The sequence below is a fragment of the Haliotis cracherodii genome, unplaced genomic scaffold (genome assembly GCF_022045235.1).
Source record: "Haliotis cracherodii isolate W230 unplaced genomic scaffold, xgHalCrac1.p SCAF_19, whole genome shotgun sequence".
Classification (NCBI taxonomy): Eukaryota; Metazoa; Mollusca; class Gastropoda; order Lepetellida; family Haliotidae; genus Haliotis; species Haliotis cracherodii.
Window position 1 is genome coordinate 5,290,741 of NW_027266274.1, and position 26,500 is coordinate 5,317,240.

At 40.7% G+C, this 26,500-nt stretch overlaps 1 protein-coding gene across 1 annotated transcript in view; it reads right to left on the bottom strand.

Annotated features, from left to right (window-relative positions):
- Window positions 1-26,258, bottom strand: part of LOC139467045 (low-density lipoprotein receptor-related protein 6-like) — a 46,561-nt gene extending 20,303 nt beyond the window's left edge. Inside the window, exon 1 of the mRNA XM_071248757.1 lies at window positions 25,740-26,258. Coding sequence (XP_071104858.1) covers window positions 25,740-26,037 — 298 coding nt within the window. The 5' untranslated portion in view covers window positions 26,038-26,258. The remainder of the gene's footprint in view (window positions 1-25,739) is intronic.
- Between the last annotated feature and the right edge of the window lie 242 nt (window positions 26,259-26,500).

Sequence of the window (26,500 nt, forward strand, 5' to 3'; positions counted from 1 at the left end):
AAGAGGTTTTCAAATAAGCCATTATTATGTAAAAAAACGTTTTGAAAAACTTATAAAAAATGACATGTATACTGAATGATTAAAATAAGGGAACAGATTAGCAGAATATACTACTGTGTTCACTAAACTTGTTGCTACATCAAAACTGGTAGTTTCTGGTGTATAATGATCGTTATAGTATCGTACAATAAATTGTGATCTTTGTTCTTCGTAGGGAATGTCACGTGAAATTATATCCGGTAATCTTTAAGACGTCGGATGTTGCGTCAAATAATTTCTATCATCTTTGTGGCAGTTAGTATGGAATACTGTAAGGGACATTCTCGCGATCTCGCATTCTCGCGATCTCGACCTTTGGAAACGAGGTAAATATGCCAAAAACACGAGAATGCGAGATCGCGAGAACGCGAGATTTGGCCAAAATCTCGCGTTCTCGCGATCTCGCATTCTCGTGTTTTTGGTACATAGCCATTTTTGTCAAAAGTCGACAATGCGAGAATGCGACATTTGAACATGATGCAAAATCTCGCAATCTCGCAATCTCGACTTGTCAAATTAGGCCACAAAAACACGAAATCGCGAGAACGCGAGAATGCGACATTTCATTTTCTCGCGATCTCGCGTTCTCGTGTTCTCGCGTTTTAGACGCTGTCCGTGCGCATGCGTAATATCATAAGGTCAAGCGCATGCGCACGTTAGTAGTCCTATGGTCATGCTTCTTTCATGCTCTTCATTCTCCAAGTAGCATTTCGCAAACTTATGACTTGAGCTTGGAAATGCTATGTAATTTAAATACACAAAGTCTGAGTCATCTCCCGTTGTTACAGTTTCCTATGTACTTTATAATAAAACCCTCAACATGCTCAATATATTTTACAAAAGAAATTGTGTGCATGAATGTCCAATGATAGTGAAAATATTAATGTGTCTGAAAGCTGGAAACAAAACTATTACCGTCAGTGAGTGAGTAATATTGCTTAAAGTCGCATCAGCAGTAGTACAGTTACAGAAATAATCACAGGCCAGTGAGTTTCTCCATGAGGCAATTTTATACACGGCTAGCATATTCATGAAAGGCAAAATTCTCATAGACCAATTTGTAATACAAAATTAACTTTCATATTTTCATATTGTAACCGGGGATTGTGATGGAAAATACAATTTCAAACATAGACTACGGGTGTGAGTGTTTATTGCCAGAGTAGGTAATGACATCTTTTAATGTACAAAACAATACTGCATAGGTTTCATTCATTCGTTTCATATAAACATACGTCTATATTCTGTACATGAACATGAACTTACTAATCAATGATATACAAAATCATTATATTAACCCTATAATGAACAAACAATTCATCAAGGGCGATAACTCGATCCCGACATCACTCATAAGATACAATATAAACCTGGTCCATGTTGTAAAACACACTTAACATTATAAATACAATTACCATTTTCTTGAAACTGCTGTATTTATTCAGTAACTCACATATATTTGGCACGATACACTATTTACAATTCATATTTCGAGACACGACAAACATGTAAATTACCCATACCCAGTGGGTGATACTGAGATGTTTATCGTCTTCATGCAACCGCCATCTCAACGAAAATGAGTGACTATATAGAGCCAGCTGACGGTCACTTCCCTCTCACAATTAACGTAATCAAACTCTCTGCAATATTAAAGTACATGATCACAATCAAATCATCAGAAATGAGGTCATGATTAATCGTTTAATACACCCCGCTTCGTTCTTCAATGATTTTAGCGAGTAAACGTGTAGTCATCTATAGAGTAAGTGAGAGAGTTGGGGTTAACACCGCTTTAAACAGTATTCCAGTTACATCACAACGTGTCAGCTTAATATGAGAGGAAAGCCCGAAGTGATGCAGGTCTCAGACTTTTACCTCTTCGATGAAGCCCACGAGAACGGCGAACCGGGATTCGAACCCACAATCATAGGTTCCGGGCGTGCCCAACTGACGCAACTCTGCACAGAGAATCGCGGCGCCTCAGACGACTGGGCCACCCTAACGAGTGTTGATATATTTGATGTCAGACCGCCGTCATATAGCTGGAATATTGCTGAGTGCGGCGTTAACAACAAACAAACAAACAAAATCTTTCCGAAAAATACCTTTAGGCATCCATGTTGGTTATTCGACTGTTAGTTGTTAGACAATTTTTGTCAAATTCAGTCAGTTCACAGGCAAGAAACGGAGAGTGTTCTTGACTTTATAATGTTACCAGTCTACATAAAATTTCTGTATAATCAAAAGACTTGGAACATTTGCATTCTGACATTGTCAAAAGTCACGTGATTTTGAGCAGCCATTTTTAAATAAACTTCATTAATTTGCAAAGCAGAAATTTCTATGAACGTTGTGGTTCATCCCGTCGTTTTGATGTTAAAAGACACGAGCGTGAGATTTTATTCATCATCCAACATCATTCTTCCAACTTTTTCAGTTTGCAGACAGTAATAAGATGTTGGATACAATGGTTCGTGCGCACCTCAGTTCACGCCGCTGCACGCGAGTTTACCGTGAGTGAGTAAGTTTGGTTTTACGCCGCTTTTAGCAATATTCCACCAATATCACGGCGGGGGACACTAGAAATGGGCTTCAAACATTGTACCCATGTCGGGAATCGAAACCGGGTCTTCGGCGTGACGTGCGAATGCTTTAACCACTCGGCTACCCGACCGCCCCGAGTTTACCGTGACGAATTACCTTACAAAATAGTTACATTTAACTGTATAGACAATTAGCACAAAAACACGAGAACGCGAGATCGCGACACTTGACCAATGTCGCGATCTCGCGTTCTCGCGTTCTCGTGTTTTTGTGCTAATTGCCTATACAGTTATATGTAACTATTTTCAAAAACACGAGAACGCGAGAACGCGAGATCGCGACACTTGACCAATGTCGCAATCTCGCGTTCTCGTGTTTTTGTGCTAAATGCCTATACAGTTATATGTAACTATTTTCAAAAACACGAGAACGCGAGAACGCGAGATTGCAACACTTGACCAATGTCGCGATCTCGCGTTCTCGCGTTCTCGTGTTTTTGTGCTAAATGCCTATACAGTTATATGTAACTATTTTCAAAAACACGAGAACGCGAGAACGCGAGATTGCGACACTTGACCAATGTTGCGATCTCGCGTTCTCGCGTTCTCGTGTTTTTGTGCTAAATGCCTATACAGTTATATGTAACTATTTTCAAAAACACGAGAACGCGAGAACGCGAGATCGCGACACTTGACCAATGTCGCGATCTCGCGTTCTCGCGTTCTCGTGTTTTTGTGCTAATTGCCTATACAGTTATATGTAACTATTTTCAAAAACACGAAAACGCGAGAACGCGAGATCGCGACACTTGACCAATGTCGCAATCTCGCGTTCTCGCGTTCTCGTGTTTTTGTGCTAATTGCCTATACAGTTATATGTAACTATTTTCAAAAACACGAGAACGCAAGATCACGACACTTGACCAATGTCGCAATCTCGCGTTCTCGCGTTCTCGTGTTTTTGTGCTAATTGCCTATACAGTTATATGTAACTATTTTCAAAAACACGAGAACGCGAGAACGCGAGATCGCGACACTTGACCAATGTGGCGATCTCGCGTTCTCGTGTTTTTGTGCTAATTGCCTATACAGTTATATGTAACTATTTTCAAAAACACGAGAACGCGAGAACGCGAGATCGCGACACTTGACCAATGTCGCGATCTCGCGTTCTCGCGTTCTCGTGTTTTTGTGCTAATTGCCTATACAGTTATATGTAACTATTTTCAAAAACACGAGAACGCGAGAACGCGAGATCGCGACACTTGACCAATGTCGCAATCTCGCGTTCTCGCGTTCTCGTGTTTTTGTGCTAATTGCCTATACAGTTATATGTAACTATTTTCAAAAACACGAGAACGCGAGAACGCGAGATCGCGACACTTGACCAATGTCGCAATCTCGCGTTCTCGCGTTCTCGTGTTTTTGTGCTAATTGCCTATACAGTTATATGTAACTATTTTCAAAAACACGAGAACGCGAGAACGCGAGATCGCGACACTTGACCAATGTCGCAATCTCGCGTTCTCGCGTTCTCGTGTTTTTGTGCTAATTGCCTATACAGTTATATGTAACTATTTTCGAAAACACGAGAACGCGAGATCGCGACACTTGACCAATGTCGCAATCTCGCGTTCTCGCGTTCTCGTGTTTTTGTGCTAATTGCCTATACAGTTATATGTAACTATTTTCAAAAACACGAGAACGCGAGAACGCGAGATCGCGACACTTGACCAATGTCGCAATCTCGCGTTCTCGTGTTTTTGTGCTAATTGCCTATACAGTTATATGTAACTATTTTCAAAAACACGAGAACGCGAGAACGCGAGATCGCGACACTTGACCAATGTGGCGATCTCGCGTTCTCGTGTTTTTGTGCTAACTGCCTATACAGTTATATGTAACTATTTTCAAAAACACGAGAACGCGAGAACGCGAGATCGCGACACTTGACCAATGTCGCAATCTCGCGTTCTCGCGTTCTCGTGTTTTTGTGCTAACTGCCTATACAGTTATATGTAACTATTTTCAAAAACACGAGAACGCGAGAACGCGAGATTGCGACATTGGTCAAGTGTCGCGATCTCGCGTTCTCGTGTTTTTGTTCCTGTTTGCCTGTACAGTCATCTTGTGGCTCAGTCGTCTGAGTTGTCGCAATTCGTTGTGTAGAGTTGCGTCCCTTGGATGTGCCAGAAACCTACAAAGGTAGGGGCATTGCCTAAAAGTCGGGCCGGGCCGGGCCGGGCCAAGGCGGGCCAAAGTGTTACTGGCTAATTACTTCATTATCGGAGATCATACCTACATATAATTGATGCAACATACAGACATGACATTAATGAACAATCACCAAAAAAAAAGTGCACCATAAATAAGTAATTCGGAGTAAATCACTTGAAAACCAGAAAGTGGAGCTGTGTGCAAGCGTCGCTGATCTTGGTAACATGTAAAAGAGCAATCGTTAAACGAAATAAGATATGAAACGAATCAAATACTTCTAGCTATCGTGATACAAATTTCCATCTGTGAGCATAGCGTTTATATTTATAGGAACGTACTATATATAAGTAAATACCACTTTATGATGTCACTGATCGTCGTATTTAAAGCAGACACTTTGGTTAAAGTAGACCTCTTCTCCCTATACTCTCAACAGTCACACAAGTGTTCGGTCCGACTTGGCCCGGGCTGTCAAAATCAACTTTAAACTCACATATGTATCATCAAATGGATTCACATCTATAAACTAGTAGAATATCTACCTAAATACCACTTTATAGTGTCTCAGATCGCTGTACTTAAAGAAAACAAGGGGCTCAAAGTGAAGCCCTTTTCCCTCTACATTCTCAACATAGTCTCTATCAGAAGTGTTTGGCTTGTGTTGGGTCCGACTTGGCCCGGGCGGTCAAAATCAACTTTAAACATAAATATCTATCTTCATATGTGTTTACATCTATAGATTAGTGTTATATCTACCTATATACCACTTGATAATGTCACGGTACATCGTATTTAAAGAAAACATGGGGCTCAAAGTGAAGCATGTTTACTGTGTTTTCTTAAGAAAATCTATGTCAGAAGTGTTCGGTCCGACTTTGTCCGGGGTGTCAAAATCAACTTAAACCTCACAGATGTATCTTCAAATGTGTTAACATCTATAGACTAGTGTTATATCTAAGTGAAGCCCTTTTCCCTCTACATTCTCAACATAGTCTCTATCAGAAGTGTTTTGCTTGTGTTGGGTCCGACTTGGCCCGGATAATAGAAGCATTAAGCAGGGTTGAGGGAGAGGTTTATCCTGAAATCCAAAATGTCTCACTTTACCTTCTCCAAGCGTTACTCTGTAAGTATGATCCTTGAAAAAAACACGACGGAATAGGTAAAAGCAAGGGATTTTCCGACCAGACACAAACCATGATCAAAGGGCTTCACTTTAACGAGTATACTTCACTCCAACACATTTGGTGATACATCTGTGAAGTTTAAGATGAATTTGACAGCCCGGGCGAAGTCGGGACAAGGACATGTGACAGAGATTTTCTTGAGAAGATCTTTAAATGCGAAAAACTGTGACGTTATAAAGTGGTATGTAGGTAGATATAACACTAATCTATAGATGTAAACACACTTGAAGATACATCTGTGTGTTTAAAGTTGATTTTGACCGCCCGGGCCAAGTCGGATCCAACACAAGCCAAACACTTCTGATAGAGATAATGTAGAGGGAAAAGGGCTTCACTTTTGAGCACCTTGTTTGCTAGTGCAATATGAGACACTAAAGTGTAATATAGGTAGATATAATATTAGTCTATAGATGTTAAGTATGTGTTGTAACTTTAGAAGCGCTTTGACAGTTATTAACACGTGTCGTGTCAGTCCTATGACATTCGCGAATATCCACTTGCAGAAAACATCCTGTGTTGGTTTAACACGAATTAGTGCCAAACACGTTAATTAATGAAAGAAGAGTAGTCAAAACACTGTCATTTCGAATTCCTGCCCAGGACATCACACCCCTGCACGCTAAGGTCGGTAAGAAACCTTCTCATCAAATCCGTGTGCGAAATACGCTGCAGTCGGAAAGCGCACGTTAAATCTTCTATATCAGTCAGTCAGTTCTCATCAAAGTCAAGACACAGTCAAGACACTGACTTTTCGGTATGGACTCTCGGTATGTAGCTATAATTATCATTTTATTACATTGCTGAAGATGCATTTTGATACAAACTCAATTAAATGAGCAAAATTATACGTTTCTGGACATTTGAGATCTGCCTAGATATGCACGTTTCGTTTTATTATTCTGCAATCCAGTTTTAGTATTACCCGCTGGCCCGGCCCGCCACGACTTTTCTTGGCCCGACTTTTAGGCAATCCCAATGGTAGGTTTCCTCCCATTTTAAAGGGGCACTGATCTACAGCAATGCCCCGAGACTGGTTGTTGTCTTTGTTATTGTTTTCCCCCGTGAGTATCCGGATGATATAGCAGATGTCAAGACTTGTCGCGACCTGTTCTGCGCCATTCGTAAGCGCATGTATCGCTTTTATTAATAGTATTTCATTGTGGGTACATTGTTTAGACAAAATGTATAAAGTTTCACGAAGGCAATTTTTGCAACGCATAAATATTCAGTTATTTTACAAATTGACTGAAAATCGGTCAATTTATGTTATTGTTATAAAGAATTCCAAACATTTTTATGTTTTAATTTCATCACCCAGTGACTGAAAATGATAGGATTAAATTAAAGAAAACAAAATTCAAAGTATGTTTCTATAGTTTTGGCTTCTAATACTAGCGGGGCGGTCGGGTAGCCTAGTGGTTATTGCTGAAATAGTGCTAAAAGCGGGGTAAAATCAAACACACTCACTCACTCTAATACTAGGATAAATAGTCTATTTTTAAGCCCTTTTGAACCTCTTAAAAGTTGTTAGTCAATCTGGACTTGGATTCAGTCAATTTCTATATTACTGATATATTTAGACATTTTATAAATTGCCTGAGTCAATCACATTTTACACATTGAGTGTAATATACATGTATACACGCCTACAGGTACAAGAGGAACAAAAATGATTTTGTCCAATGCAATAGCAAATGAATGAAAACAAAATGCAAATATCATAGTAACGACCCACCGAAGTTTTATGTATACATTTGGGCAGCTTCCTTGTTCGAGGAATGTATCCGTGAACATTCACATATGGGAACAATATCCCTTACGTCTGCAGCTGTACAAATAAATTTATTCGACTTCACATGGCTCTGTTACATTCAAATGTTTTAAAATATAAACATATAGCGTTTCTGGATATTATAACCCGTGTACGTTTCTCAACTGATCACTAAGTTTGTTTCAGATGTTTCACAAAGGTGTCTAGTCTCATCGGTCAGCTGAGATAGCACGTGTGACAATTATGTTCATGATGTCCATGGTGCTTTATAAATATCCATGGAGTTAGAAAGCAATGAACAATCAATAAACGTATTATCGGCTAATCCTTTGAACCAAGTATGTTGTTTTAACATCGGCACTTCACGCCATGATATGAGTGTATTCCGTCTGCTTTAGTAAACCTACACATGTAAACACTTACAAACCCACTGTGCAAGATAACAGTGATTAATCAATGAACGTATTTTCTGTGGAACTTTTGATGGCGAGGAATGATCCGTTTACAAAAAAGTAAATGAACTGATCACTCCTCTTGCTGGGCTGCGACGTGAATATTACATAACATACATTTCACCTCACTTCAAACCTGGATTCAGATGAAATAATTACCCCAGACACAAGACACAACAGCCAAATGGGAACCGTTGTCAGGTAATCTGAGTAGTGCTACCACTAACTACCTGTAATAGGTTCATTAACTGAGCAAAGACACAGGTGTAGGGTTATGCCAGAAAACGTGGATAACAACAAGAGATAGCAATCGTATTATCCGCGCAATCCAAAATCCGAAAATGCTTTCACTGCTGGGATACCATTTTTTAAACTATAAAAATAAACTGACGGCCAAAAGAAACGTTACCAACGATATTTCTATGATAAAATATGACCAACACGAATTGAAGCAGCAATAACAATTAACACGTCCCATTTTAATTCTGGAAACCCTAACGGCCAGAAACTCTACGGTCTTTTCCCAGTGTCGGTCAAAGGTATTTACAAAAATAAGCATGCTGTTTTTATGGGAACATACTAAGGAAGAAAAAATGAAAAAAAAGAGTTCAAAAACTCAATATTTACACCATCTCGCCACTGGGCCAATTATTGTATTGTAGAAATTCATCATTCAGAACCGTAAAATTGCTAATTCAACAACAAAGTCATTGACCTCCAACAGGGACATTTCTTGACAAGGGGTCATTCGTCCAGTATTCGATCAACAACATTGGTTACAACTTTAAGGTGACAACGGCCCAGACCGTTCAAAACGGGATATGACCTCCATGAGCGGCAATGCATCTTCGAATGCGGCGTCGAGCTGAGTAGACAAGCGTCCTCACATCGACCGCAGGTATCCGATTCCATTCCTCACGGAGGGCAACGATCAACGCTTGTCTCGTGAAGGGAGGATGTTGACGTTTCCGAAGACGACGCACCAGCTGGTCCGAGATGTTCTGAGGGTGACATATCTGGTGATCGAGCTGGCCATGGCAGGACAGTCACGCTGTTGGCGTTGAGGAAGTCTCTAGTAATACGGGCTTTATGGGGTGTGGCGTTATCTTGTTGGAACACCGTCCGTTGTTGACGCTGGATGAAAGGAAGAACCACTGGCCGTACGATATTGTCAATGTAGCGTTGTGCTGTCAGATTGCCTTCGATGATGAGAAGTTCCGTCTTCTCGTCCCCGCAAACGCCGCCCCAGACCATCACACTTCCGCCCCCGTAAGGTTCGACCTCCTGGACACAACAAGGAGCCGTACGTTCACCACGTCGTCGATAAACTCGCGTCCGCCCATCAGGTTTGAAGAGTTGGAACCTGCTCTCGTCACTTAACAGCACTCGCCGCCAATCCCTTTGTTGCCATCGCTGAGTTTGCCTGCACCACGTCAATCTGGCACGTCGATGTTGACGGGTCAAGGTCATGCCCTTGAAAGGGCGATAAGCCCGGAGACCATAATGTCGTAGTCGTCTGGTCACTGTTTGTCTGCTGACCGGATGTCCTAAGCTGTTGGCAGCTGATGACGTCACAGTAAGAAATCTGTTCCTCGGATGAAGTACTCGTAAAAAGCGGTCATCCTGCGGGGTCGTGACCTTTGGTCTGCCACTCCGTGGTCTGTCTGCGGTTCTGCCAGTCTGTCGGAGACGTGCGACCAGTCTGGAGCAGTTCATGTTAATGGCAACCGCTCTCTGTGTCGCTCCAGCATACATATGGCTCTCTCCCTCTGGCCAGCGGTGGGGCGGTCGGGTAGCCTAGTGGTTGAAGCGTTCGCTCGTCACGCCGAAGACCCGGGTTCGATTCCAGACATGGGTACAATGTGTGAAGCCCATTTCTGGTGTCCCCCGCCGTGATATTGCTGGAATATTGCTAAAAGCGGCGTAAAACCAAACACACTCACTCACTCACTCTGGACAGCGGTCAGTCTTGGCATGTTCGTTGGTGTTAATCATCGCAACCATTGATAGGGAACAGGTCCGTGCGTAATTTATACCCGGGATTGCACGATAATTTGGGAAAGAATGTTTTATAAAAATGCTGAAAAACACCAATATTTCCCAAAATCCGTAAAACACGTGTAAAGAACGACAGAGAACATGAAGGCTGTATTCGTGAAATAACCATCTGGGGTATTTCCATATAACGACATCCGATGAGCTTCCATCGTTGTTTTTGTCCGTTTGTTTAGGCTGACGAAATTAATTAACATTCGCCCTGTGTCTGAGATTCAGAGATTACAGGTAACCAATCAGTGTTCTTGAACACAGTAGTCCAGTCTCTTGTCACACTCAGTTGCGTCAGCGAGCAAATCGGCAGATAGTGAACCCCAGCTGGCAGTGTTAGACAGCCGAGAAGAAGATTAGTGCCCCTTTAAACCTACAAGCCGGGATATAACTGAAATATAAATACTGTTCAAAGCAGTGTTAAGCCAAACTCACTCACTTATTCAGAGCCATGCCGGTCCCCCAGGCTTGATATTGGCGGTACTTTTCCAGTATAAGCATGCCTGTCATTTGGATGTTAAGGCCGCAATAAATTAATAGTTACAGTTTGATTGATTTTTTAAAAACATGTGAGACAGGAGACATTTAAATTTAACGTTTTATTTTGTTCTTATCGACCTACTTTAGGCATATGTGTACAATTGCTGTCGACGGATGCGATTCACATGCACCATGTGTGTTCAGTAGGGCTACGTGTTGCGGAGTATTTTATCAGGTAAAGAAAGTAGAAACACTCATATTAACGATACTTCTATTTCTAGGAATTTGAGGGCATTAAAATAATGTAAGGCAGGATGTTTTGTTGTCAGGCGGGCGCGGATGAACATCAATTTATTAAAGTAGCGAATAAGGTATCGTATAAAAACAAACAAAAAAAACATCGGACAATATCATTTTATCCGAATGCTACAATTTGGTCTGTGAGAATTTTCTTTTAATGAATATTCTAGCCGTGTATAAAATTGCCTCATTGAGAAACTCACTGGCTTGTGATTATTTCTGTAACTCACAGTGTAGCCGCGAATAGCTGCAATACTGCTGATGCGGCTTTAAGCAATACTACTCACTCACTCACTGACGGTGATAGTTAATGTTTTCACCATCATTGGACATTCATGCACACAATTTCTTTTGTAAAATATATTGAGCATGTTGAGGGTTTTATTATAAAGTACATAGGAAACTGTAACAACGGGAGATGACTCAGACTTTGTGTATTTAAATTACATTGCATTTCCAAGCTCAAGTCATAAGTTTGCGAAATGCTACTTGGAGAATGAAGAGCATGAAAGAAGCATGACCATAGGACTACTAACGTGCGCATGCGCTTGACCTTATGATATTACGCATGCGCACGGACAGCGTCTAAAACGCGAGAACACGAGAACGCGAGATCGCGAGAAAATGAAATGTCGCATTCTCGCGTTCTCGCGATTTCGTGTTTTTGTGGCCTAATTTGACAAGTCGAGATTGCGAGATTGCGAGATTTTGCATCATGTCCAAATGTCGCATTCTCGCGTTGTCGACTTTTGACAAAAAGTGCTATGTACCAAAAACACGAGAATGCGAGATAGCGAGAACGCGAGATTTTGGCCAAATCTCGCATTCTCGCGATCTCGCATTCTCGTGTTTTTGGCATATTTACCTCGTTTCCAAAGGTCGAGATCGCGAGAATGCGAGATCGCGAGAATGTCCCTTACAGTATTCCATAAGTTAGACTAGTGCCAGAGAAGGATTAAACAGTTGGCTGAAAAGGCTGAGCCAAGAAGAAAACGTAATCATGTGTGGATTATTGACTATAGAACTACCTTTGTCCTCAGTGTCTGCAGTGATCCAGATAGATGGCGTATCGGCGTACTGTACGTATGAAAACTGTCAAGTACGGAGGGACTGCACATTTCAACCATGTCAAATACGACGGATAACAATACTTTATGTACTCGATATTAACTCTTATCGTACCAAACTCCAAATGTACAACACTAGGCCTTTGAATGATGGGGTCGCAAAGTGTGGTGAGGAATATCCAATCAAATGTGCCTACAAATTCACGCAGAGATGGTCAACAAATAGTCACACACACGTTGAACGACCTATAAACGATGTACTGGTGTGTAGGACAGGTACCGAGAAGAGTCCTTTGTCCTTTGGTATGTTTACAGGAAGGGTGCGCACAGGCTTCCCAGTCGTGGAAGGCGCCGTCATTATCTGTGCAGGGTTGCGTCCCTTATGTGTAACTGGATCCTATTATAGTGAGTTCGAATCACAGATTTGCCCTGGTTACGGTCTAAGGTTCGTTAGCATCATACCCGTGTCGGTGTGTTTTCTGCCCCGACAACCCACCCGACATAACCCATATCATCATAATGGATAGAGTTATTGATGTCGTAAAGCATTCCAATAATCCGATACAAATAACGTCATCTAGCGGGAATGCTTTTAAATAAACTTCAATCAGTGAGGGGTTTGGGTTTAACGCCGCTTTTAACAGTATTCCAGTTATATCACGGCGTGTCAGCTTAATGTGGGAGGAAAGCCCGAAGTGATGCAGGTCTAAGGCGTTTACCACATCGGTGAAACCCACGAGCACGGGTATGGTGCCGGCAAACCTAGAAACATAATCGGGGTTAACCGGGATTCGAACCCACAATCACAAGTTTCTGGCGTGTCCAAGGGACGCAACTCTGCGCAGAGATAAACTTCAATTAACTACATAGATGTCAACTTACAAAAAAAATTTTGCATAATTTTCCGCAAAATCTAATCTCGCTTTCCCGATGTGTAAGTACTAATGTTTGTTTGTTTGTTGTTTAACGCTATACACACCATTATTCCAGTTATTTGGCAGTGGCCTGTAAATATTCGAGTCTGGACCTGACAATCCAGTGATTGATATGATGAGCATCATATCGATTGGGATACATTCTTCAACAAAATCAGCGAGCCTGACCACCCGATCCGGCCTCTAAGGACAAGCATGGGATGCTGAAGACCTATTCTAATCCAGATCTATTTCTTAAGTGTACTTTAGTGTATGAGCCTATGTCTTAAATTTAGCTTATTTTTTTATAATGGGGTTATTACCCCCGTGTGTTTCCATATAATATTAGGAATAAAAGGTACCATGTATTAAGCTCACCAACGGCTCGCATAATACAATTTTGATTCCTGATACAGTCAAACACTGTCGTGCAGAATTTTGATATGTCGAACTTGGAAAAAGCTTGATCCCTGTGGAATTCTTATTCATTTATCGTTTTCGGTTGTTTCGAACATCGTATAACTCGAAGTATTTACTTACAAAATGTTTATTCCCTTCAACTTCGACACAACAGTGTTTGACTCATATATGTATGATATTAACAAATAGTCTCTATTTATGCTCTAATTCTAATATTCTACTAATTTAGTTATATTGTCTACTCAATTTTGAAATGGCGTGTTCGCCAAACTATAAAGATATACCTCCACACAGGGACTCAATTGAGATTTGGGACCTTTTATAAATCATGTCCACTGGTGTCTCCCTGGACTCAAATCGATTAATTATTGCTACGTTTCGGGGACGTTCATTGTGACATTTTCCCACCAAAATCAAATATTTGCATACACGGAAACCATATTTTATTTGTACAATAAGTAGCGTCAAGTATGTACCTGCTTTTCCAGGCAAGGCATGAAATGAAGGTTCCGTGTTGAGGCTCTGTCTGACTCGTAAGTCGATGTCACAGCGGTACTTATACGCGTCACTATACAAACAGAAGCAGCAGCAAGAGTTCACTTCAAACCGTGCAGAACATCGAATTGCTATAAGCTATGAAAAATTCAATCGAAAACACGGAAAAGAAATTGCAGCTTGGTGACATTGATACACGGGCCTGATTTTATGTCAGAACATGACGTCATGGTTGCTATATGAGGGTATGCGTAGTCACTCTAACTCTTTGATGTTGCCGCGGTTGTTAACCTTGTTGAGCTGGCTGTTATTTGGACAAGCGTTTATAACGGCACTGTGCACGGGAGGGTAACGGTTTTATAATGCACATGAGCGACTCCTTGTTTAGAATAAACGCCCGATAGAGTCGAAACCAATATTCACTATATTGTCGGTTGAGTGCTGTCTAACCAATGGCAAGATATTATGGATGATTAACTTATCTATTATAAATGTAGCGATTGTGTATTTATAAATACAAATGTTCACTCTATAACGCTGGAAGAATTTACATCGAAACGTCGATACAATTGAAGTTGATTTTCCATACAATCTTGTCATATTGAACTTTTAAATGCCACTCAAAGAATTCTTTACACAGTCGTCTATTCGCCATTACGAAGGTTGGTATTCACCCATATATATTCCCTGTACAGTGTCGTCTACGTACGGTCACAGAATCGTCTATTCACTGTCACATATTCGTCTATTTACGGCCACAGAGTTGTCTATTCACCGTCACATGTCGTCTTTTCACTTTCACATGATCGTCTATTTACTGTCACAGTGTCGTCTACGTACGGTCACAGAATCGTCTATTCACTGTCATAGAATCTTCTATTCACCGTCACAAAAGCGTCTACCTACGGACACAGAATCGTCTATTCACTATCACAGAAGCGTCTATTCACTGTCATAGAATCGTCTATTCACCGTCACAAAAGCGTCTACCTACGGACACAGAATCGTCTTTTCACTATCACAGAAGCGTCTATCCACTGTCATAGAAACGTCTACTCACTGTCACAGAAGCGTCTATACATTGTCACAGGCGTGTCTATTCACTGTCACAGTTATTACCAACTATTACAATCACTATACATAGCAAGTCGCCACAAGTCATGCCCTTTCACACATTTCCCGCATACAATAGATATAATTTAGCGCACCCAGTGCACCTCCTTGTCTTATCCATTAGATGCACACCGTGATTAGTACTTCCACACTACTTACAACAAATGCGACCACTGAGGGGCATTAAAGTAGAACGTATTTAGAGCAAGTGGTTCACACTGAACCATTTCAGTACAGAGTGTTTGCATTGAACGTTTATAAACGTCTGATGCTGTCTGCAACCCCATGTACCAAAGCCGAAATACTTGGCTCTAAGTTCTGTCCATCGTGAAACAAATGTTATCATTTTCTTATTTGTGAGTGAGTGAGTGAGTGAGTGAGTGAATATGTGAGAGAGAGAGAGTGCGAGAGAAACTCAACGATGAGGCTTCTCGCTAGCAAAATGAATATTTCTTTAAAGGCGCACTTTGCAATATTTGTCATTACTGCATATGTCAGTAATATTCGTTGTAGCCGGAATGGCTTGTTTTCACTTTATAAGCATAAGCACACATACACATGTCTTCGTTTATTAATAATCGCGATATCGCACCCATTCAAAGTTGACGCCATGTTTAATTAATGTCAATAACCTACAGCCACAGTCACGTCTGTTTTACAGTACGCATAAATCGATCAGCAGCAGAAGCTGTTTTTTCTTTCGGGGTCAACGTCAGTTTAATTCAGATTATCGATAAATTATCTTGTGAAATACTGAAAATCTTTACAATTCATACACAAACTCAAAGTGTAAAGAGGCTATTATCCAAAGAATTACCATACTTTACCATTACTTTACTGGGCTATGACGCTCAAATTTCGAACCTTCACACTCTGCAAACGTTGGTGGTTGAGGTGCTTTTAGTATTGACTACTCGTGAATAGAATTACATGTCCATTAAGCCCACTCGTGCTGTTGTTTTTTAAAGTATATTCACTGTCACAATCGCAGGCAGTCAAAGATCAAACTGTAACACGTTTCAACCCTTAAGAACACGGATTCAACTTGGATCGATCCCGGTCGAGATCAGTTCTCGTGAGAATATTTATTATGTTTGCTTCTGTTGTGGGAAATAGCGGAAATGAAAGATTACTTGGCACTCTAGCAACTTCTTCTCAGCTTTAAAGGATTTTTCAGAGTGTTAAAATGTCTTTTGTTGCACAGGCTGTATCCGACAGTTTTGAGATACACGATCCATTATGAAGAATGTCTATGAATATATCTCACTAAATATGCCTAGTATGCTTATAGTGTACGCACAGTTGGAATTGCTAATGGATTATAAGTAGCAATAGAACTCATTATTGATAAGAATAGAATGTCATTTACAGAAAATAATCTGATTCAAACTGTTCGTTTCTGAAAGACCCAAGAATGTTTTCTCTTGAGTCAATTTGGTCATGGTTGGAAGATATTTTAAACCTCCATCAGTACGACAATACAAAAATTGGAGTTAATATCTACAAAAAAAATCATTATTATACTTATGGGAATATTGATTTGTATTCGTCTGTGAATAAAACCACGATTCTGAAGTTATGAATTACTTTTTTATTTTAGCTGAATTTATTATACACAGATGTAAAGTTATTGGGAATGACTGTCATTTTTATTTATTCCGACAAGATTTGTGTTTTCGCTACAATTTAGTGGAGTATGCAAGTCATCTATTGCATCCAAACTAAAACCTGTTCTTGATGTCAATAAGTAAATGCAAAAATAATAAACAAATATGTTCGGTGTAAGAAAAAAAGACAAACATCTAACAACAAAAATAAACTTTTTTGTTACTTTAAAACCAAAATGCCGTGATGTTGTTGTCGTAAACGTCACATGTCCCCATGTCCCTTATCCTGAATACATTGTCGGGTGAAGTACGCTTCTTGCAGTGATCTATATTTACTTTATTGAACTGTGTACGTTGCGGTGAGCATGCATGTAACGTTGTCGCGATCTACTAGTATACATGTTACCATGTATTGACCTATATTTATTACCGTCATGTTACTTCTACGTACTCCCGCATACCTGTAAACGTTACAATTTAGTGACCTATATATGTTTCGTTGCAGTGACCTATATACGTTACAATGTAGTGACCTATATATGGTACGTTGTAGTGACCCATATACGTTACTTTGCAGTTACCTAGATATGTTACTTTGTATTGGCCTTTATATCTTACTTTGTATTGACCTTTATATCTTACTTTGTATTGACTTTTATATCTTACTTTGTATTGACCTTTATATGTTACGTTGTAGTGGCCTAGATATGTTATATTGTAGTGACCTACATATGTTACGTTTTAGTGAACTGGATATGTGACGTTGTGGTGACCTATATATGTTACGTTGTAGTGATGTATCTGTTGGGGATCATCAAATAGAAATGTTAATTCCAAGTGTTAGAACAAAGAAAAGTGTTGACGAAAACATCTTAGCAAGAACGTTTATGTCTGTAAAATGTAATACCAAAACACATCTTATAGTTTGCATGTGCCTCATTTCAGTAGTGCCACACAAGTGCCTAGGGTGACTTTCCTGATTTAGGCACTTTCAATGTAGGTCTATTAATCCCTGTGGATCATTCCGCTTATTATGACCTATACACGTTAAATTGCAGTGACTTATATATGTTACGTTGCAAGTATCCATACATGTTAAGGTGCAGTGACCTATTAATATCACGTTGCAGTGACCTATACATGTTACGTTTTAGCGACAAATGTATGTAGCGTTGTAGTGACCTGTATGTATGTAACGTTGCAGTGACCTACATGTGTTACGTTTCAGTGACCTATATATGTGACGTTGCAGTGACCTATGCTACGTTGTTACGTTGTAGCGATATATATATATATATATATATATATATATATATATATATATATATATATATATATATATATATTGTTTCGGTTGAGCGCCATGCTGGTCAACATTTTGTCTTTTATGATGATACGGCTCGTGTTCACCTTACAGGTACCGTAACTAACTACCTCCAGCGCCAAAATTTAAAATTTCACCATAATGCAATGGCCAGCCATGAGTCCTGACCTTTCCATCATAGAGCACGTCCAGGTCAAGACCGGAAGACGTGAACGCTGACGTCAAAGGTCATCTGCTACGTCAGGGTAAACGGGCCAGGCGTTTCAGAAGGAGTGGACAAGAATCGGACCACGCCACGCTGTAGAAACGAATTTGTGACAATTCGTGGGGCAAAACCCATTCCTGATCAAGTCATTATCTCAACATTTATTTTTGATAGCAAATTCATTTTGTCGGTCTTCGTTGTTTGCACACTTGCAATACACAGCCAACGTGTTCTATTGATTGTCATGTTACACCTTGAATGTCCTTCCGTTTTCTTATCCATCTATTACCATCACGGGATACCTCTTTGTATTTCTGTAATCATCTATTATTTTCGAATATTCACTACATTATGCTACGTGCTTACGTTACCTTGTAGTGACATAGGTTGCGTTGTATTTATGTAATGAGTACCGTATGATTTTATCATATTCCCGATAATTATTTTGGATTATTTAATCGTAATCATTAATTATTGCCAATATATCAAAAGTTGTACTTGTTTCGCGATAACCAGCGAGAGCATTGCTATCAGCGTTCTACCTTCCGATATGGTCTGACAATGCTTTGACATTACTATGCCATAACTCTTCCTGTCATAACTGCGGCGGTGAGGAGACTTGTGGTTAAAGCGTTCGCTCGTCACTCTGAAGACCCAGGTTCGAGTCCCACATGGGTACAATGTATGAAGCCTATTTCTTGTGTCCCCCGTGGTGATATTGCTGGAATATTGCTAAAAGCGGGGTAAAACAATACTCACTCACACCTGTCATGACTTACGGCGTCCTCACATCTGCACGGCTGGATTGTGACAGCGTCGACACAGACGCCTTGAATATAATGGATTGTTTACCCACATGGGATATGTTGCATGCAATCGGGAAACAAGGACTTTTTAACAGCAGTGTCCGTAGAGATTCAAGGAAAGTAGGTTTCTATGTTTTTTTCATCCACGAACATAATGCTCATACCTTATTTATGAAGCAGTTGATTTGATTGCTGGTAGAGACAAATGAGCACCAAGTGTGTAAGGAACCATCCATTTGATATTCTACTGGATGCTGCTGTTTTATCAAGAACAAAAAATGTCCCAGAAAATGCCTACAAATATGTCTGCCACAAACAAAAAACATTTTTGCAAGGCGTTTTTTTCCAAACAAATATTTAGGCTCACAGTTTTAATTTAAAAAGTATTTGGTTTTGCATCTGTAGCTGAAAAAATATCCAGTCTCCATACAAAATCCCAGCCAAGAAGTAAATATACAGTCGGCAGTTATATGTATACCGCTTTATATATATAGTACTCTTCAAAAAAGAAACGCAAAACGAATATTTTTTTGCCATAAAGGCAAAATTAGCGGACCAAGAGGTGAAAAAGGATAGGTTTTATGTGTTATAGTGTCAGTGACAAATTTCCTGAATCAAAATTATCACAACAAGGACATGCAAACCAGTAGTCAGGAAAAACGTACGATTCGGGAAAACGCACCCAGTGCATTAACAAAAGAGCCTTGGAGCTGCACGTACTGCACGTGCAGCAGCACCATGAACGGTATCAAAATTCAGGGTTTTTGATTGCCTGGCATCTGCGTCAGTCAAACAGTGACAGTTCAACAACATGCCACGATTAACAGAAGTGCAAATAAACAACGTCATAGGCCGCATGCAGACAGGAGAATCCCGATCAGCTGTTGCCAGGGTTTCAATATAGCGCCAAGCACCATCACAAGGCAATGGGATCGGATTCAACACGTGATCGGCCAAGGTCAGGACGACCAAAACTAACCATCCCCGCCCTAAGATGGCTACATCCGACTGCGCCACCTACGAAAAAGGACGACCACATCCACCTCAACCGCATCCCAAATACCCGGACTGCGCAGAATCTCCGAACAGACCGTAGAAAACCGTTTAAGAGCAGCAGATCTACGAGCAAGACGTCCTGTTCGACGCGTCATATTGAGTCGACATCATCGTCAACAACGACTGCATTGGTGTCGTCAACACAGGGTATGGCCTCAACTACGATGGAGAGAAGTCTGGTTCAGCGACGAATCAAGATTTCAGGGATGGAAGATCATGGGTATACAGACGTCGAGGAGGACGTTACGCCGGAAACTGCGTACAGGAAGTGGACAGGTTTGGTGGGGGTAGTGTTATGATGTTGGCGGCTATCTCTCATCATGGCAGGACATGTTTGGTCCCAATCCAGGGCAATCTTACGGATCAACGATACATCAACGAAATTCTCCTACCACACGTCCTCCCAATTGCAGCCAACGGCAACGATGTATTCCAGCAGGACAACCCTGGACCGCATACAGCACGGATCACTAGAGCCTGTCCACACAACAACAACGTTGATGTTATCCCCTTTCCCTCCAGATCCCCGGATTTGAAGCCGATAGAGCACCTGTGGGATGAATTGGATAGACGGCTACGCCGACGTCAACCACACGTTGCAGAAATTGGCTTTTGCGTTGCAGGCCGTGTGGGCTATCATTCCCCAGGATGTGATTCGCACACTCGTCTCTTCCATGGACAGAGGATGTCAGGCCGCCATCGATTCGGGGACATGCGCGTTATTGATGGTAGTTGACCTTCACCTTTGAGTTTTCCTATGTACCGATAACTGAGATGACTACAATCACCAAGTGTTCTCTCCACAACATTTTGGCTCAATACCTAGTACGGTATGGTAAATGTATTTTCCTACCTCACCAAGCTAGGCGTTCCTGACGGTGACTTGGAAGCAAAACTGGGCGTATCACTGGACGTAGGGGCCGGATGTTGTGCTCCCTCGCCGGCTGCTTATGGTTTTGCCACTGAGAAGTCTCAACCAAGGAATTGTCTGTGCTGTTTATGTGGCAGTTAAGTATCCTTTCCGTGGATGCATCAACCGAATAATCGCGACAGCACTTTGTCTGCTATGTTGTCCGCCGTGATATTGCTGGAATATTGCTAAAAGCGGCGTAAACCCATACTCACTCACTCACTCTGCTATGTTGTTGTAAAGTAACTACGTATTCACGACACCACTTTGTCTGCTATGTTATTGTAAAGTAACTACGTATTCACGACACCACTTTGTCTGCTATGTTGTTGTAAAGTAACTACGCATTCACGACACCACTTTTGTCTGCTATGTTATTGTAAAGTAACTACGTATTCACGACACCACTTTGTCTGCTATGTTATTGTAAAGTAACTACGTATTCACGACACCACTTTGTCTGCTATGTTATTGTAAAGTAACTACGTATTCACGACACCACTTTGTCTGCTATGTTGTTGTAAAGTAACTACGCATTCACGACACCACTTTGTCTGCTATGTTATTGTAAAGTAACTACGTATTCACGACACCACTTTGTCTGCTATGTTATTGTAAAGTAACTACGTATTCACGACACCACTTTTGTCTGCTATGTTATTGTAAAGTAACTACGTATTCACGACACCACTTTGTCTGCTATGTTATTGTAAAGTAACTACGTATTCACGACACCACTTTGTCTGCTATGTTGTTGTAAAGTAACTACGTATTCACGACACCACTTAGTCTGCTGTGTTGGATCAGATGGTCAGTGATTTGGGTGTTACATGTCATCATACCCTATGGATCGTTGTTTGTGCTTGACCCTGACCAGTTTGCTGGCAGGCTGATATAGCTATTAGCTTGTTAACTTGAAATAGCATTCACTCACTCTCTGATAGAGGCAATAAAACCATGTGACAGTTTAGCTTCCAAGAGTATTCTTGGTATCTTTCTAATATCTTGAGCTCCCAGTGATTGTTATTTCCACTTTTACTTCTTCATATTCAATGAGGAGAAAATAATATTTAATTACCCAGAAATCGAGAGGAGAAGCTTATCCATTTGTGTATGTATATGGTACAGAAAACCTATGCCATATGTGATATTTACATAAATATCAATTCTACATTTGCAGATGGGGAACTAATGTTGATGTCCTAACGGATGATTAGAACGCAGAACATCTCTATGAAATACTGTGTTGCAGTGTGTTTCGCTGTTCATGGTACAATCGGAAGGATTTCCATTTAGTTATTATTAAATGGAGTCTGAGACAACAAATATGCACCGTTTTTTTAGTTTTTGCCCATAACCTAATGCACAAGACAATCGTCAGACTTTTGCAGAGCGCTGATGTGAGATAAAGCATGTCTCTCTGATCTATTATTGATTGTGTAACTGTGACTTGAGGTTTGGCAAAGCAAATGCAGTGAATCTGAATACCAGGTATGCAGTGCATCACGAAACTAAACAAAGGGCACATATGGTTGACTGCAATGCCCTTCTTCTAGAGGATTATTCTAAGAATAAATGCGGCCCAAAGGCACCGAATGTCTTTGAGACAAGGGTGATTGAACGACTCGAATCAAACTTACCTGATTGACCCGAGATTGTAAACATGTAAAACGTTTGTGAAACCACGTGCGTACGGGTACGATGAAAACAGACAAAGGGTCCTAATCGAGGCGAACCAAGTGTTCGAATTATGGCTTGAATTATGGATTTATATTTTGCTGGAATAACGAGTCTATGCATAGTCCAATCGCGTAACGAAATCGACATCCGGTTTGAAGATTTTCGTGCAGATTTCGGTCGATGGCAGGATTTGCAAAGCATGTGTACCGTCAACTTAGCGTCAATAGATATTTTATTTCAAATCTGTTCATGTTTGTAACCAAGGTACTCACGTGATTTGCTGCACTTCGCGGAGTAAGGCGCATTTTATTACAATATGGATCTTGATTATCGATCAGATCGTCTTCAAACGGCGAAATCTGATTTGTCAGTAGGAGTGAGTGAGTGAGTTTGGTTTTACGCCGCTTTTAGCAATATTCCAGCAATATCACGGCGGGGGACACCTGAAATAGGCTTCACACATTGTACCCATGTCGGGATTCGAACCCGGGTCTTCGGCGTGACGAGCAAACGCTTTAACCACAAGGCTACCCGACCGCCCCTTTGTCAGTAGGAGGAACATAGTAGTAACCATGCGCTATGAAAATGGTGTATCATAATTCACGCGTTATATGTGTCCATGAATGAGGTGTATCATAAAATACCTGCTGTATTGTGTTCATGAAAGCGGAGAATCATGGAGAACGTGCTATCGGGGTCCAAGTGTACCTTTGCAAATTTATTGATTTTCAAACATAAGATGTTTAATATACCCACCAGCAGTTGTTTATTGTGCGTATTTTATTCAAATATTTAGAAGTTTTAAATCATTTTTTTTCTTTTAAAAAGAAGACCCCATGTGGAAGTATTCTTCGGGTGCTGACTAATCACTAGTTCCCTTTTAGGAAAAAATATGCCTATCTAGATATTTTAAATTGCTTATGATAAAAATCACTGAGAGGTATAGTTTATTTTCTACTCAGTTTATAAATGGGGTTATATTATACCATGAATCTCGTGACACATATATCTGAGGGTATTGTATCATGAATCACGTGACACATGTATCTGAGGGTATTGTATCATGAATCACGTGGCGCATATATCTGAGGGTATTGTACCATGAATCACGTGACACATATATCTGAGGGTATTGTACCATGAATTACGTGACACATATATCTGAGGGTATTATATCATGAATCACGTGACACATATATCTGAGGGTATTGTACCGTGAATCACGTGACACAAATATCTGAGGGATTGTATCATGAATCACGTGACACATGTATCTGAGGGTATTGTACCATGAATCACGTGATACATATATCTGAGGGTATTGTATCATGAATCACGTGACACATATCTGAGGGTATTGTATCATGAATCACGTGACGCATATGTTTGTATACGACAGATATATTTTTCCATAATTTAATTGCCCATGATTAAAGGTGCACATCACACACGAGTGCGTATTTTACAGTCTTGTGTACATTGATCAATCGGAAGGGGTACTAATTGGGATTGTTCCCTGGCCAAAATATCAGCAAATATGGGCGCTTATTAGAGCGGAGCGCTTATTACGTCGAATACGGTGTGCCTTTTATTATAGATAGTCGTTCCCAATAGTAGCCTACTGGGATGCCGTTTATATAAATGGGGTCCGGTTTTTGTTCATTCCACATTCAAGAGTTATAACGTCTATACTGTCTCAGAACATCGAACGTGTTGTCTTTACGTACCGCACCTCATGTGATACCTCTCGGTGACATCTCCTGGTAAATTAAAAAAAATATTTTGCTGCCCCTCAGACGAAGCGATTTGACAACAGATGCACAGGCATTTTGCGTCCGAAACCTCTTATTTAGCAAAACAATTATCCCTATTTCTCATCGCTAAATATTAAATCTACTATTATTTAGCGAGTGAATGAGTTAGGTTAAACGCCGCTTTTAAAAGCATTTCAATCATATCGCGGCGTGTCAGCTTAATGTGGGAGGAAAGCCCGAAGTGATGCAGGTCTCAGATGTTTACCACATCGGTGAAACCCACGAGCACGGGTATGGTGCTGACAAACCTAGAAACATAATCGGGCCGAACCGGGATTCGAACCCACAAACATAGGTTTCTGGCGTGCCCAAGGGATGCAACTCGGCACAGCGAATCGTGACGCCTTAGACGACTGGGCCACCCGTGCCCCCACTATAACTGAGATGACATAAAGTTTGCTTCGTTCATGTACAGGTAAGGAGGCAGGCTCTGATAAATTTGCATTATCAAACAATTGGAACAGTCCATTCATGGTTAACAAACACACAGTATGTGAATCTCCTAAATAAACCATTACAAAATTAACGCGAACTTAATGTCAGTGAATTGCCATTGGTTGCGTACAAAGCTTTAAGCGGGTTGTCGATTTGATTTAAGCAAATGCTGATAATACCCTTTAAATGTGTATGGCGCTGTTTTTGTTAAAACGAAAGTGAAATGCACTCTCTCGTGTTTTCTGTCCTATATTTATTGTATCACTTGTGCAACTCGGCATTATGCAGACTATGAGTGTATATTTTATCATATCGAAAAGCTTACGGACAATGAGTGAGTGAGTGAGTATGGTTTTACGCCGCTTTTAGCAATATTCAACCACTATCACGGCGGGGACACCAGAAATGGGCTTCACACATTGTACCCATGTCGGGAATCTTCGGCGTGACGAGCGAACGCTTTAACCACTAGGCTACCCGACCGCCCCTTACGGACAATGATCTAGAAAGAAGTGCAAAACTAGTTTTCGCAATGATGCACCGTCAAATCAGCTGTTTCAATCAGACGTTGTTAATATGATTTGAAACCGCTGATTGACTTATCTGAATCGAGTATTTTCGATGGTAGAATAATTAAATTGCAAGTGATTCCAATGTACACAATGTGCATACCTGATTTTACGTCTATACCTCCCTAAACGCTAATGATAATAAAGTTCTTACATAAAACATAGGATCTGGATGAAAAAGGCACGAATGTCTAACAATAGGACTAATTGTAGGACCTAGATCTACACACTGACGTGACACCAATCATTTTAGCCTTCCCCCCTTTATAATGTCATACCCAATACTTACCATAATACAGTGAATGAATCTCGTCAACCAGGGTATCCGAGCTGTTGATCTGTTTGTCGACCAGTTTGCAGGCATGGCTCTCGGTGTTGAAGAAGAAGGAGATGCAGACACTGTTTGTCGTACACAATGATGCACAATGACGTTTTGAGTTTACTGACGTAATTCCCATTGTGACCTCATTCTGTACTGTCTTCCCGTCAAGATCCCATTGTCTCTTGTATAGTTTAAACCGTTTACCATCTTCCTCGAAACTACTGCTAATAAAAAGAGTGAACACGCTTAACCACAAGAACTTCATCTTCTACAGCGACCATTTCCTGGATTCTCCATCAGCGATTCTGTTTTATCCCACTGGACTATGGTTTTGTGAAAGAAACAAGTTTTCATACATCTGAAATCCTGAGTTTCCTCAGTGTCATGTGCCGCTACAGAGTCTCCTTGTATGACATTAAGAAAATGAAAAACAGTTTCAACCTTCAATACTTGCCACGAGCATAGAATTCAGTTTCAATAACTCCTTTGTTTCGCCTTGGTGATTGACTTCTTATTCCAATTGTAAAATGGAAAATTCCAGGTGCATGTTTGAGTTGAAGACGTTCCGGTGACTCGTTTACTTTGTTTTCTAAAAGTTATTTTCACTCAGCAGGTGGACGTTGTCACGCAACATCTACGCTCTCCAGTCGCTGTACACAATATGGAAAGCTGCGGTAAATTGGACGATACCAGTGCCGCATTGATCTGCTTTGACACAATTGCAATTA